This window comes from Nylanderia fulva, unplaced genomic scaffold, assembly GCF_048542155.1.
Source record: "Nylanderia fulva isolate GAGA-0341 unplaced genomic scaffold, ASM4854215v1 Scaffold14, whole genome shotgun sequence".
Taxonomy (NCBI): domain Eukaryota; kingdom Metazoa; phylum Arthropoda; class Insecta; order Hymenoptera; family Formicidae; genus Nylanderia; species Nylanderia fulva.
The window spans coordinates 4834789-4849204 of NW_028189622.1; the positions used below are offsets into that span (position 1 = coordinate 4834789).

General features: G+C 28.7%; 2 protein-coding genes across 4 annotated transcripts; one reads left to right on the forward strand and one right to left on the reverse strand.

Annotated features, from left to right (window-relative positions):
• The first annotated feature begins 114 nt into the window (after positions 1-114).
• On the forward strand, positions 115-1911 carry LOC114929198 (protein BCCIP homolog). The gene is made up of 3 exons (XM_029300649.2): positions 115-279; positions 769-1026; positions 1133-1911. Exons 1-3 carry the CDS (start codon positions 169-171, stop codon positions 1670-1672), a joined length of 909 nt encoding a protein of 302 aa, XP_029156482.1. The 5' UTR covers positions 115-168; the 3' UTR covers positions 1673-1911.
• LOC114929283 (shootin-1) lies at positions 867-14382 on the reverse strand. 3 transcript variants are annotated; one of them, XM_085480218.1, is made up of 12 exons: positions 14305-14382; positions 13758-13941; positions 13077-13232; positions 6477-6905; positions 4707-4820; positions 4530-4624; positions 4284-4440; positions 3989-4117; positions 3773-3918; positions 2961-3495; positions 2786-2844; positions 867-2521 (listed from the first exon to the last, which is right to left on the reverse strand). In XM_085480218.1, exons 4-12 carry the CDS (start codon positions 6898-6900, stop codon positions 2375-2377), a joined length of 1806 nt encoding a protein of 601 aa, XP_085336344.1. In that variant the 5' UTR covers positions 6901-6905; positions 13077-13232; positions 13758-13941; positions 14305-14382; the 3' UTR covers positions 867-2374. The 3 variants fall into 3 exon arrangements, with proteins under 3 accessions (XP_085336344.1, XP_029156609.2, XP_085336343.1); XM_029300776.2 differs by having other exon boundaries at positions 13077-13274; XM_085480217.1 differs by lacking the exons at positions 13077-13232; positions 13758-13941; positions 14305-14382 and adding an exon at positions 10222-10395.
• Between the last annotated feature and the right edge of the window lie 34 nt (positions 14383-14416).

The window sequence follows — 14416 nt, forward strand, 5'->3', positions numbered from 1 at the left end:
TTAGATGAAATATTTTTATAAAATTAGATTCTATTATAATATTTCTATTATTTAGAAAAATAAAAAAGATTTTCCCACTTTGATCATTCTTTTCTTTTTTGATAGATGTCACGTGATAGTATGGTTGTAGGTTAAGTCGCAGTGCGTTGTATTTGGTGATACGTCGCAATGGCAGCTCCGGTGAAAAAGCGTGAAATTGAGCGAAATTTACACGACGATGACGAGGATGATGTCTCGTCAAGCAGCGAGGACGAGGAATATGAGGTTGCGGACGAACAGGTAAGAAATAATCGTTTGTATTGCACGACATATCGCGGCACCGAGTGAGTTAACCTTACTTTCGAACACGCGGTCGCTTTCTGCTGTAGATTTATTTGATCATTTTTTAATTTATTTGAGCCTAATTTGCCCGATTTACGCGATATGAAAATAATAAATTGTACTAAACAATGCATGAGCTCATGGAAGTTTTCAATTAAATAGAGTGAATGAAAAAAAAATTATATCACTGACTTAATAATATATATATATATATATATATGTGTGTGTGTGTATTATAATGTTCTTTTATATTTTCGATAATATGCTCTATTTATAAAAAAATTTGTAGAAAATTATCTATATATACAAAATCTATCTGTAATATAAAATTTTGCATGTATAATTTTTATCAAATATTATATATTAACAATATATTTGAGACATATTCTTTGATTATAGATTTTAAGTGTTATAATACAATAGATAAAATGCTGTAATCAATTTTAGGGAATGGAGCTTCAATTGGATTTTGAGGGTCGTAATCCACAAGATCCAGATTATCATGGAATCAAAACATTATTGAAACAACTTTTTCTTAAAGCACGTATCGACTTAGGCGGACTCACAGATTTAATAATATCTCAGAATTATGTAGGATCTGTTGTTAAACAATCTGAGGAAATAGATGAATCTGATGATGATGATGACAGTGATATTAATGATGTATTTGGAATTACAACTGTCATTAATGTTTCTGACAGACAGGTACATATAAATTAATAATATGTGATTGTATTATCATACTTTAAAGAAATAGCTTATTTTAGATCTCTGTTTATGAATTTTTGACGAAAATTGATATTTTTTTTAGAATACTTCATGTATACAACAGCTTAGGGATTTATTGAAGCAATTAGCAGATGAGCATGCAACAGATGCAGCTAATGCTATGATAAAGAATGTATTGGAGAATGATGCAGCACAATTGGGTTTACTTATTAATGAGAGATTTGTCAATATCCCAGCTAAGATTTCAGTACCACTCCTTGAAAATTTAATTTCTGAAGTGAAACGTGCCAATAATAAAAATATGCCATTTAATTTCTCTTATTACGTACTTATATGTAAACTATACAAGTCAGAAGATAAGAAAACCAACAAAAAATCAAAGAATAAGAATAGAAAAACCGGCAATGAACCGTCTATATTATGGAGTAATCCAGAAGAAGAAATTTTTGCAGAAAATGCAACTGTTAGTTTCGAATTCTCCGTTGAAGAAGAAGCAGATAGTGGTTTATCTGGAACATGGACTGAATCAGATGATGAAATGATACCTTATAGACGAGTTCTTCTTTTCGAAGCTCCTAAATTACAATCCATATTTGAAAAAATACAGAATCAATTTTCATAACTTGATTCCATTTAAACTATTAATTATATTATTATATTAATATATAATAGCTTATATTATTAATATAAGTATTAATATCGATAAAATAGCTGAACCTTAGAAGCGCATAACTTCTATTTGCAATATAAGCTGTGCTTTTCAATGAAAATTTCTTTGATATCTACTTATGACAAAGTGTAATAGAAATAGTATGTGCAGTAATTTTTTTACAATATATCTTTTACACTTATTCTATAAAATGTTTCTATAAATTTCACCCTTTCACACTTTTTCGTTCTATTTTTTATTTCTCTAAACTTATAAATTACACTTGCAAATTATCCATCGATTTTCGAGTATCGAACTTTGTCTCATTTGTGATTTTTTTATAGCAATATACATTATTTTTATGATTGAATAAATAGATTTTGTATATAAAATTTAGATTACACTTGCAAATTATCCATCAATTTTCGAATATTGAACTTCGTCTCATTTGTTTTTTTTTCTTATAGCAATATAAACATTTTTATGATTGAATAAATAGATTTTGTATATAAAATTAAATTGAGCAAAATAGATATAATATAAAAGCCGCGCAAATGTACAAATAAAATAAGACAATAGATTATATTATAAAAAAAATGTATGATTTAGCTCATTTTGAAACTCAATAAGTCTTTTTGGAATTATAGATTGTTTTTATTTACGGAATATCCATTACTACGATGGTGCATCTGCAAATTTGAACGATTGCCTTATTGGCTTGGCTCTCCGTCTCATAGTACCAAGAATATTTAACATTTCAGAAACTGCTGGTGACGTATTCTCCGCTTCTTGTCGTCTTTTCCGCTCCTCTTCTCTTTGTTTCTAAAATCAACATTTTTATTCAAATATATGCATACCAAAGTCAATTGCAAATAATACTATTCAAAAACAATAGAGAACATAAGATATCAAAACATATTTAACAGATATCAAAATTTAAAAAATGTTTAAGAGTTAATGTTTTTTAAACATATAAAATTAAATATATTTATATTATATTTAATTTCACAAATTAAAATATTTTATTTTATTAATTATATGTATTTATTTTAAATGTTTACATAGAGTCTGGTGTTTTATACTTACATCAGTATGTTTCAACGTGAATCGCCCACCTTTGATTTGACTGATAATATCGTCAATAGCTAAAAATAATTTAATATATCTCATATTATATCGCGATAATTTTTATTTGTGTACATAATAGAATAGAAGTAATTCATGTCTGACAAATTGTCTGACTAATTAATTGCACAATTACCAGGTTGTGCGATCACAGGTGTTTTTTTCGGAGTAATACCAAGCATAGTTTCCATGTCCTTTACAGCCGAACGCTCCGAGATCAATTTTTCTTTAGTCAGTAATTTTATCGATGACTGACTACCAGTCATTGACATCGGTAATGGTGGGGGAGGCGGAGGTAATGGTGGCGGTGGCGGTTTCGAGACTTTCTCCTCTAACTCGCTGACTTTCTGCTTCAAACATTGGACAACGTTCTCCAATTCTTCCAACGCTTTCTCGGCCCTTTCGGCTCTCTGAAGAACAACCTCTAACTCGGATTCCGCGAGCTTTAGTTTCTCTTCAACAATTTCGAATTCTACATTCGATTCTTTCTCTTCCAATTTCTCCTGTAACATCTGTACTTGAGAAGCATGATTCTGCCGTTCTTCTTCTAATAATCTTTTTAAAGTTTCCACTTCTTGCAGAACGGCTAATAATCTTCCATTTGGATCATCTCCAACCTCGGCCAAAAGAAGAGCGCTTTGATGTGCTAAAACGTTTCGTTCTTTTTGGACCTAAACAATCAAGTAAATTAACATGATTTATAAAAATAACTATGATTTTTAATATAATTTAACTTTCAAAACATTTTTTCTACAATTTTTTTAAAACTTATATACAGTTTTAAAAACTGACGAGTTTTACTCAGCATGATCAAATCGATGTCAAATTGATCGATTCGACCATCATTTCTCGCTGGGTTAAATAACATGCATATTTTGTAAGTAAAATTGTAATCAATCTGTGCGTTTAGCGAAATCATATTGAAGATTATAAAAATTAATTGCCTACTTTTTCAGCTTCCATCTTCAGAATTTTCGCGTTTTCTCTCTCACGATCATATTGTGTTTTCAAGGCTTGCACTTCTTCAGTCACCATTTTCGAAACTCTTTCCATATTTCCTTTGTGAACCTTCATCTCATTAAGCTTCTCCTCTCCTGTAATAAAGACGAATCGCTTAGCTCAGGATAATTTATCTATCATCAAATTATATGTTTATATATGAACCTTTTTGTCGAAGACTTCTTTCTTCTTCTAACTGCGTAGTTAATTGTGTCACCTGCTCCTGTGCTTCGAATTCTTGAAGCCGCGCGGAATGAAGTTCCGTCTGAAGCCTTGCTATTTCACTACTCAATTCTGCAAATTGATGTTTAAGATCGGTTATTTTATTAACTTTGAATAAATATTTTTCTTTTTTTATTTTGCTGTTTGTATAAAATTATAATTTAAGTTTGCAATTAAAATCATTTTTTTTTTAATTTTACATCTCATAGAGATATGTAACAAGATTAATTGCACTGACCTTTCACTGTTTGTCTCAGCTCATCCAAATCCTCAAAATTTGATGTATCCACTTCGTCAGGTAGATTAAAATCCAACAACTGTTCCGGATTACTATGTTGAAATTTTTGCGCAATAATTTGGGATCTTCGTTTGAGTTCGCGATTTTGTCGATACCACTAATAATAAAATTATATATTATTTCAAAATACAAATAATACTATAATTATCTTGATGAAAATCGAGATTATAACAAATAGATTATTACCTGAGACGCCTGTTGCATAGCTTTGTGCATTGCATTCGTTTCCACATCATATTGATGTTTTAACTGTTCATATTCCTTACACACTGCTTCCGAAACTGTAAAAAATCGAACGTGTAAGAGTTGATAATTTTATTAAAAAATTCATTAAATATGAAATAATCAAGATTGAATACATACCTGTTCGCAATTTTTGCAATTTATGCTCCTTCTCTTGAACTTGCGATTGCAGTGTGCTATTTTCTCTTTGTAATTGTTGATATTTTTTCTCTAAATCTGTATGCCCTTTAATCACTACAAAAGAATAAAAACAGGGAATTTTAATATTTTTTAATATTTTAATATATGTATTTTTTATTATCATTAAATTTAAGCAGATGCACATAAGTGAATCAGTTAGCAACTATCGTGGTCAAGTCATCTGACAACCGGATTAGGGTCATATAAGAATGTAACTGTTGAGAAAGACGATATCGATGATGTCATCGTTCGTTTTTAAAAGAATTCATATTACGAGACAATAAAATATTCCATAACTAGTTCTATGAAGGAATAACATATAGAACATAATAGCCTTTTATTATGCAAATAATTTATGAGACAAAAAATTGTTTACTATGTTACATGTGTAATGCATATATAGAAACTCGCGTTATTTTAATATTTCGTATACAAAATCATAATTAATATATTTTTCAACCATTGATTGTCTTTTCTTTATTTTTTTGTTAGCGTATTTCAAATATTATTTTTAAACATCCTTGATCAATCTCTGACGCATTGCGTTATGAATGAATTATGCATGAATTACTTACGAAGCATTTGTCACTTAATTATCTGAGTTGTATTCAAACGATTTGGAGAAAATTTTAGAATAGGACAAGAGTTTATTCTTTAATTCCCGCTCTTTTCGCATAAACTTGATCAATTGATTCGCTGATTGTCAATCAATCGATGATCAATATAAATCGATCAATCGTTCCAAGAATATCAATTCTGCGAATAATCATGTATCAATAATGTATATATGTATTTTATCTACTATCAATTTAAAATTCTATCGTGGTATAGACGAATGACTAATCGAGCGTCACTGCCTTCGTTTTACATGCAGAAGTGAATCACAAAACGATAATTGACTATAAAACATTCTTCAATCAAATCTCTCTGTAATCTCTCGTGTGTGGTACATGCACTTTTCATTATTTATGAGTTTCTTTCAAGGAAAGTCTTGTAAAAAGTTCGACGAAACATCGGTCGGCTTATCATACTCAAAAAACCTCAAACATAACAAGAGAGAAATCTTGTTTTTATCTCATGTATAAATATAAACACGAATCGTTGGAAACAATTGTTCGAGTCACTTTCTTCTTCTTAAGAAATATGAAAATATTTTCATAAATCTTCTTCATATTTCTTAAGAATCTATCTAATGTAAAATTATTAGATTATAATAACTTTTCTTCTTTCTCTTTCTTCTATGATTTTATAAATTAAAAAATTAGTAAAATTCTGTGCCCTACAAAATAATATACAAAAAACTAGTATTTATAACGGTATATTTGTTATCAAGACATTTTTTTCGATTATCAGCTTAATATTAGTAGATAAGTTTAAAACTTATCTACCCTCACCGAGACAGATAAATATTAGATTGACGATCTGCTCGAATAAACAAATGTTCTCTCTCTCTATTTATTTATTCTGTTATTGTCTGCTGATCTTAATTTTTTATTATAATACACGAATATTAGTTTTGTTTTCTATGATCTTTTCTTTTAAAATTAATTATTCAATAACATAAACATCGGATTAACAAAAAGGTACACAAGCATACTTCATTATCAGTAATTTCAAAATTCAGATTCAAAATTAGTCTGGCAATTATAATGTATTAGTTCATGTAATTGTTAAATTAATTTATCGCGTCGTTTGACGCTCAATAATTACCAGTATCGTTCTTCTGTAGCAACAACTTTCGCCTCTTCTCCGACTCGTCATATTTATTCTTCCACTTGTTCTCGAAGCTGCTGTTATCCCTGTTGAATTTGCAGACATCATTCGTCTTATAATTGCTAACAGGTGTTGTCTTCTCCTCAGAATCTCGCATCTCGATGCTTGAAGTTGACAGTTGATTATTGTTGCGCGATCTCAGCTGTACAACGGAAGCTTCGAGCTTCTCGAAGGATGCTCGTTGAGCGGCCACGGATCCACGACCGAGCCTCTCGAAGGATCCTCTACGTTTTGGAGGACATCTCTCTTGGGCCTTGATAGCGGCTGATACTCTGGGCACCGGAATGTGAGAATGAATCACACTCGGAGTGGTTCTCGGTGGCTCTGAGCTCAGGACGATGTTGAATTCTGTTTTATTCATGGCAGCTGTGGAAGTAAATGCACTTGTTAAACCATTTGGTATTAAGCTTTACCGCTGTTAGGAATAATGAAGTGTAATGAGAGATATTTCCTGGTCGGAACAATGTATTTTAAGCCTACTCGTGTTTTCATTCAAGTATTATTTATAGATGAAATACGATATCTCTGATAAAATCTCTGATAATGGAAATAATTAATATGTAAAAAAATTTATTGATAAAATTATTATTTTAAAATATTAAAGAAAAGAAAGATTTTCAACAGATGTTATTGATCTTAAACACATTTTTATTAGTTCTTATTTGATATATCATTTTCCAAGTAACACACATGACTCCATTATGGTATTAAATATCATGTGGAATGTAATATTTACTCTGATAAGTATATTTGATATAAGTTCGTTGAGAAATTATATGACGTTTGATAAGTATGCAGAGATATAAGACAAAAAAGTTATCTTCTATATACGTATGTATAGTCTTACTATATTATCAATTTTTGATCGAAATTACATAATCGACATGCAAATAACAATAGAAATGACCTACAGATAAAAAAAGATTTTATCCGAATACGTATTGCCATCGGTTGTACCTAAAGGTTAATAACATTGGACATTTCTAAAAATAAACATCTCACCGTTGGCAGTCAAGTTCAAAATAGCTACCATGTCAAAATATTCTTATTCCTAATCCGGAATTCACGCGAATACGAAGGCATTAAATTATTTAATTTATTAAATTAATTTATCCTGATAAAGACTAAAATAATATTACTTCACATGACAATTATATCGAACTTGAATGTCGACAGCGAAATCAATACTTTAATTTATTTTTAGGAATATTCAATATTATATTAATCTTTATAGTCATAATATTAATTATCATTGAAATCCGTTGTTATTATTTTCACAAATTAATATCATCAAATAATTAAAATGAAAAGGAAAAAATTATTTAAAACATATTTATTTTTATGCTCTATCAACTGTAACCAAACGTTATTAATTGATAGTAAAATATTATAACAGTCACAGTTTTTTTAATAAAACATGATTGAACTTAAAATAATGATTATCACAATTGCTAATTACTATTATTATGGAAAGAGAGAGAAATTAATTAAAAGTTATCCATATAATAGCATTCATTGTTCGCGTTTATTCTCGCCGCAAAATACGAGTACCGGAACCGGAGTCTAAAATAGGATTCGTTCAAAAGTTTACTCGTGTTAGGTTTAGTCGCACGTGTTAAGCTTCGCGGGAGTCTCCCCCGCGGGCCATTTGAAGTTAATTTGTCGGAATGTGCGTTTGTGTCAGGGCTCATGCGGCCCATCGATCGTTAAACCGACGTCGACGGTGGGTCGAATGTGTTTTGGTATGCTTTCCCTAACTAAAGATCCACCAGGTGTTGCGATTGCTTCTCGATAATGTCATGCATAATTACTGTTTTAGCTTCCGCTATATCAACGCCCCTATACTCTCGGCTTCCTCTCGTGAACGTGAAAGTTTCGCAAAAATTCGTTTGAAGATGAGAAACACTTTAATAGAATAGATGGGATCCTTTGCATTAGAATACTTAAAAAAGTCAATTAGCTCTTTCAACGCTACTTTAAATACGCGCTAAAGCAGAAAAGACCTCCCAATGTTAAAATCGATACTCGAATAAACAGGGGTGCATTTTTAAAAAATTTTAGCTCGAAAAATTTAGGAATGTTTTATGTAAGTAAGAAAATAGAGTTATATTTAATGTTTAGTAAATATTAGAAAAAAGATATTGATTGTAGTGTGTAGCAAAGTAAAACGACTGTAGAGTTCATTTGTAATTCATCACTATTTGACTGTATAAAGTTTGATATTATCATATGAAGAAATATTTTAAACTTTACATTTAATAGAGTAGATATGTTCTGGTGGAAATGATTCGTTATATAAATAAATATTCTATGTCCAAGGTAAGAAAATGTTATTTCGAAATAGCACGATTATGCTATACTTTGTTTTTATCGATTGACCAACACTTGCAATTGTTTTTTTTTCTTGCACTCCTTACAGTGTAACTAGCGTCATTGATTGTTTCATCGCGATATAGTACACTATGTAATTTTACATGCAGCACATATGCGTAAGCATTGACATGCATTCAACATTAGTGTGAACTAGTAATGAATAGTGAGCAGTGTCTGATAAAGTACAATTGATAGAACACGGACCACCTTAACATATATACTGCATTTTACTACAAAAATGTCAGAAGTGCTTCCAGATAAAGTATATCAGAGTATATCTCTCCGATGTGAATGATTCATAAATTGAAGAAATGATAAGTCAAGAACTTTTCCAACTGGTGCATTACATGATTCGAAGGCAATTGACAAATTAACACGTAATTTATTGTTATTAATATTAACACGCAGTTGCCATATTTTTTTAACAATAAGTTTTATAATCAGTTTGGAAATTAAGTGATTGAAATATTTGGATATATATATATATATATATATGTATATAAATTTTTTTTTAAGTGTATTTATATTATCCCTTCTGTACTTTCTCTCTCTTTCTCTCTCCATAAATTAAATTATAAATTGTATATTAAAGTGCCAAATTTGTATTTAAAAAGGGTATCTTATACTATCACAAAATCAAAAACATTCGTATAAAACATTAATAAGATTTTATAAGTGCGCACGTGATGCAAAATCGATCTGAATATGATAAAATTTAGAGTATACAAATTATATTCTTTTTTTTATACTAATCACAATCTGCTTTAACTCTCTCTCTAATCTCACTAATTCACTCTCCCTCATAATAATTTAAAACAACGACCCTAGTGACTCTTAATTATTGATCACGACGTCGTACGCGCACTGTTGTACATATATATATAATGAACTTTGAAGTCATACGTCAGAAAACACGAGATCCTTTCACTTTTCCATTAAAGAACGATGGCTTGTTTTATTATACTATAATTTTATAATATTAGATTATTTGAAAAATGACAGATGCAAATGAATTGATATTTAATTTACATCTCAAATTAATTATAGAGACAAATGTGAATTACATTTTTCCGAATTCTGATTGAAAATTGTAAATATAAATTATATCACTTTATACAGTTCATTATCTTATATTTACATTGTTATGAGATAAGTAGCGTATTGCAGAAATTTGTATAAAATACAATTTATTTCGCTAATTATGTTTTGTAAAATAAAAATCTTGACTTGCTTAAAATAATGATCTATGCAAAGTAGCGAATATTTCTCTCTTACACTTCTATCTTAACAATAAATAAATTACACTCACATTTGTTGGATAACACCACTAAGCAAGGATAAATTAATTAATCTATCGATACGTTCGGTACATCGGAATTCGTCGCTAGAAACTTTGAAATACGTTCTCACTCGTACGCGTTCGCGAGCATACTGACTCCCCACGTCTCGTTGTAACGTTACATTATCTCGGAGTACTGTGAAAGAGAGCTTCGGGAATGCAAGAGTGTCGTTTCCTTAAAGTCAGCCAACCTCGAGCGTGTGCGCACGCATATTCGACGAACCTTCCGTACAGAATGCGCAATAGTTTTTGACATTGCTCGATGATAGAGATGAATTTTATGCGATTTAGCATAATTAAAGAGAGAGAGAAAGCAGTACATTAAATCTTATTGCCTTGAAAGAAAAAAATTATTCAAAGCAATATTTTTCGAAAACAAAGAAATTATGGGAAAGAGAATTCATACGCATAAAAATTAATTATATACAAGGAAAGATTAAACAATGATAAAGATTTAACAATGTAAAATGTAAATGCCATTTTTTAGATATTTTTTATCTTTTTCATTTTTTAAGAAATTATCTTACTTAAAAAAAAAATAAATAGCCATGAATCAAACGGTATGTATTTTTTAAGATTACATGGAATAACAGTATTTTCTAGCCGAAGCAATAAAAGTTCTAATTAACTGATGGTTTTTGCAGTTGATTGAGTCATTTATTGATTAAAAGAAAGAATCTTTTATTCGTCTTTTCCCATTTCGATATAAGTAAAAATTCAACAAAAAAACGAATAATTTGGAGTATATTTTCGACGCGTGTATGAAAGGAATTTACGCAGTTAGTCAGCAGCTGAACACACAGAAACAGACGTGTATAGAGTTACAAATAATAAGTAAAAACTTATATATTATCGCCAGAATTGCAAGATTTTACAGATCAAGATCTAGAGAAAATTTGAACGTTTGCCAAACATAAAAAAGAATGAGATATGTGGATGCCTGTGTAAAATCAACAAATATAAATCAATAATGAAACAATTAAATCTATAATGACATCAAATTATATCTTTTTAGTACAAAGTTTTAAAATAATGTATATTAATATTCGATATTAATTTTGTTAAACAAAAATGACATTGTGTTAATGTGATCTATAAATTATTATCATCTTATTTTAATGAAAATCTTTATAAAAAAATAATTTAATTATCAAATATGGCAATAAAATTTTAAAATAAATTTAATTTGAATGTCAAGTCAGATGGATTTTGTGTGTTACAATCTTTATTGCATATAAAATGCAAACATATCACAATTTTGAAAACATTCTCCAGATGTGTTGCTTTCTTTCCACAAAGTCGATTTTTTTTAATTCTATAAGAACTTTTATTTCGGTAACAAATGGCTTAATTGCGATAAAAATACAGGTGCGAATTGTAAGCAATGTATTATAGATAACTTAGAAGAATTCTATGAAAGATAACGGCAAACAAGCAACTCTGCAATTATGATGATAACAGTCTTTCACACAATCTCGTATGACTTTGCATATATAGAATCGCGAAAGTGTATGTGTTAATATACTTCATATACGTTGAGTCATTTCTGAATAATCGTCCAGCAATTCTTTGTCTCGTATAAGTCTATGGAAGAGCGCATTGTTGTCGCGGTTTCACACAATTATCATAAAAGAAGATGCAACTTAATTATTAAGTATATATACATATATATAAACATATACATATACACGCATCTCAATAAAACATATTACTAAAGTAGTTAAAGTTTATTTTTCTTTGTAATAAATTATTCAAGATATGTTGTTTCTATTATTTTTCTAGAAATTTATTATATTTATTGAAAAAAGTCAGACACGTGCAAAATATATAAAGATATAATAATAGATATCTTATTATCTATTATTTTATCTTTTAAGATTTAATTTAAACTTTACTCAGGAAATATATTGTAATCAAATTTCAACTTGAAGATTACTTAGAAACTCGCTTCACATTAAAAACGATATAAAGGATGATGTGCAAGCATTTGAATTTTTAGAACAAAGTAATATAATTCTGAATAAAACTTTTAACATCATATAAGAAGTTCAACATCATTAAATGACAATTAACAAAATCGCGATTAGTGCATATCGATGATAATTAATAATTCGCAATGAATAATTATAATTTTCGAGCTTCAAAGAGAAAAAAAAAGAAAAAAGAGAAAGAGAAAGAAACATATCTACATACATATATTAAAGAATACTAAGCAACTGCGCAGAAAAACGACCTATAAGATCTACAACAAAAACTACTATGAAAGAACAAACTTTCACGTGCATCTTGCCTTAGGGAATGCACTTGGAGAACACGAGGAGAAGATATTAACTTGATTTCTCTGTTAGGATGTGACATTGAAAGATCAACATGCCTTCTTCATTTTCTCTAACATAGTCAATTTATAATAATAAATAATACTTTAATTAATAAGTGTTATTTGTACTATACTTATAGTCATATTTTTCAAAAAAATTAAATATCAAAAAATTATCGCTCTTGTATTATTTCAAGTATGATTTTAAAGTTCCAAAATTAATTGAGTAATATATATTATCATCTAATAATGCCGTTTACTATATATATTTATAAACATATAATTAATTTATATAAAATTTATAAAAAATAAAATAGATACAAACGCCTCTTTTTATGTAGCAATATACTTTTATTAAAACAATTTAATACGGAAATTTCGAAGACAGACATAAAATCTTTTTCACACACTTTCGATAATTATAAAAAAATAACCCGTAGATTAAAAATATGTATATTTTATTGCGTGTATACATATATATGTATATATGTACATATATTTGGCATACCTTTCACAACCTTGATTCACGCTTTCGTCTGCAGTATCTCGAATTGTGCGCATTGTACCATCATTAAACAGCTTTATTGTCTAGAATCAGCTTCCCTGCTTCCATTCGCAGTAGAGATGCATGACTCATGCTCATTAATCGTTGTAACGGGTGTCCCTGCGTTTCGCGGAAATTGATGAGCGAACTGGATTACTCAAGCTTAAGATTACATAAAAAAAGACAGTGTTTCAAGTTACATGATTTATTTTGGCATATAAATGTATTTTTTGTTAATAGCAAAGTCTACTCTAAATCAAGATGTTTATCCATTATATTTGTGCAGATTGCAGATTCTTTAACTATATTTAATTTTATCCCCTTTTCTCTCTCTCTCTTAAAAATTGTTATAATTTTTTTCTCTCCAAAAACGATTTTAAATTATAATTAATTAATTATAATTAATTATAAGTAAAAATAAAAATAAAATTAAGAGTAAAATTTTGTTGTATTATTTAAAATATATAATTGTTTAATATAATAAACAAAAAAACTTTGAATATATAAATACAAAAATTCAAGTGTAGAAAATGGATTCTAATAAGAATTTTTCTATTAACCAATTTCCTTATTAATTCCTGATTAATTATAACTCATTCCTGAATTTTTATATTTTATAAGAGTATATATATTTGGACAATTTACCTTTGTATTATTTACGTTTGTATAATAATGAGATATATTACGGCACTATTACGTGTACCGCTATTCGTCTGACCGGAGATTCGATTTTTACGAAATGTTTCTCTCTTTCCCATCCATCAATGAACTACAAAGCACTTCCTGTGCATAACACATTGCGTAATGTAATGTATCCATTTTATGATGGCTGAAATGAGGAAATACACTTGTAATTTGCAATGTTTATTTGAACGTTAATTGCATTGTAATAATTATAAATCATAACCAAGAATATTTTATACTTTTCTAGTATACATATATAGATTTTTATTGCATTTTTTAATACACATATATGTATATTATTTAATTATAATATATGACATTATAATAAAGTGAATTATTAGCAGTTTTATGTTAATTTGAAAAATATATATCTTTTATCGTTATTAATAATGCAGTTTGCTTATGTGACGATATATATATGCATATACTATAAAGAAAACATTATTCGTAAAAACCCACAATTTATGTAATTTATTATTTCTAGTACATTGACATTTCATTAATTTACCTCATGATTTCAATAACATGACTTGCCAAAAAGAGAAATTCAAGTATACCATGTAAAGTTCAGACAAATTCACGCATACGCCATGATGTGCCATGGCCCATGATGCGAAGTA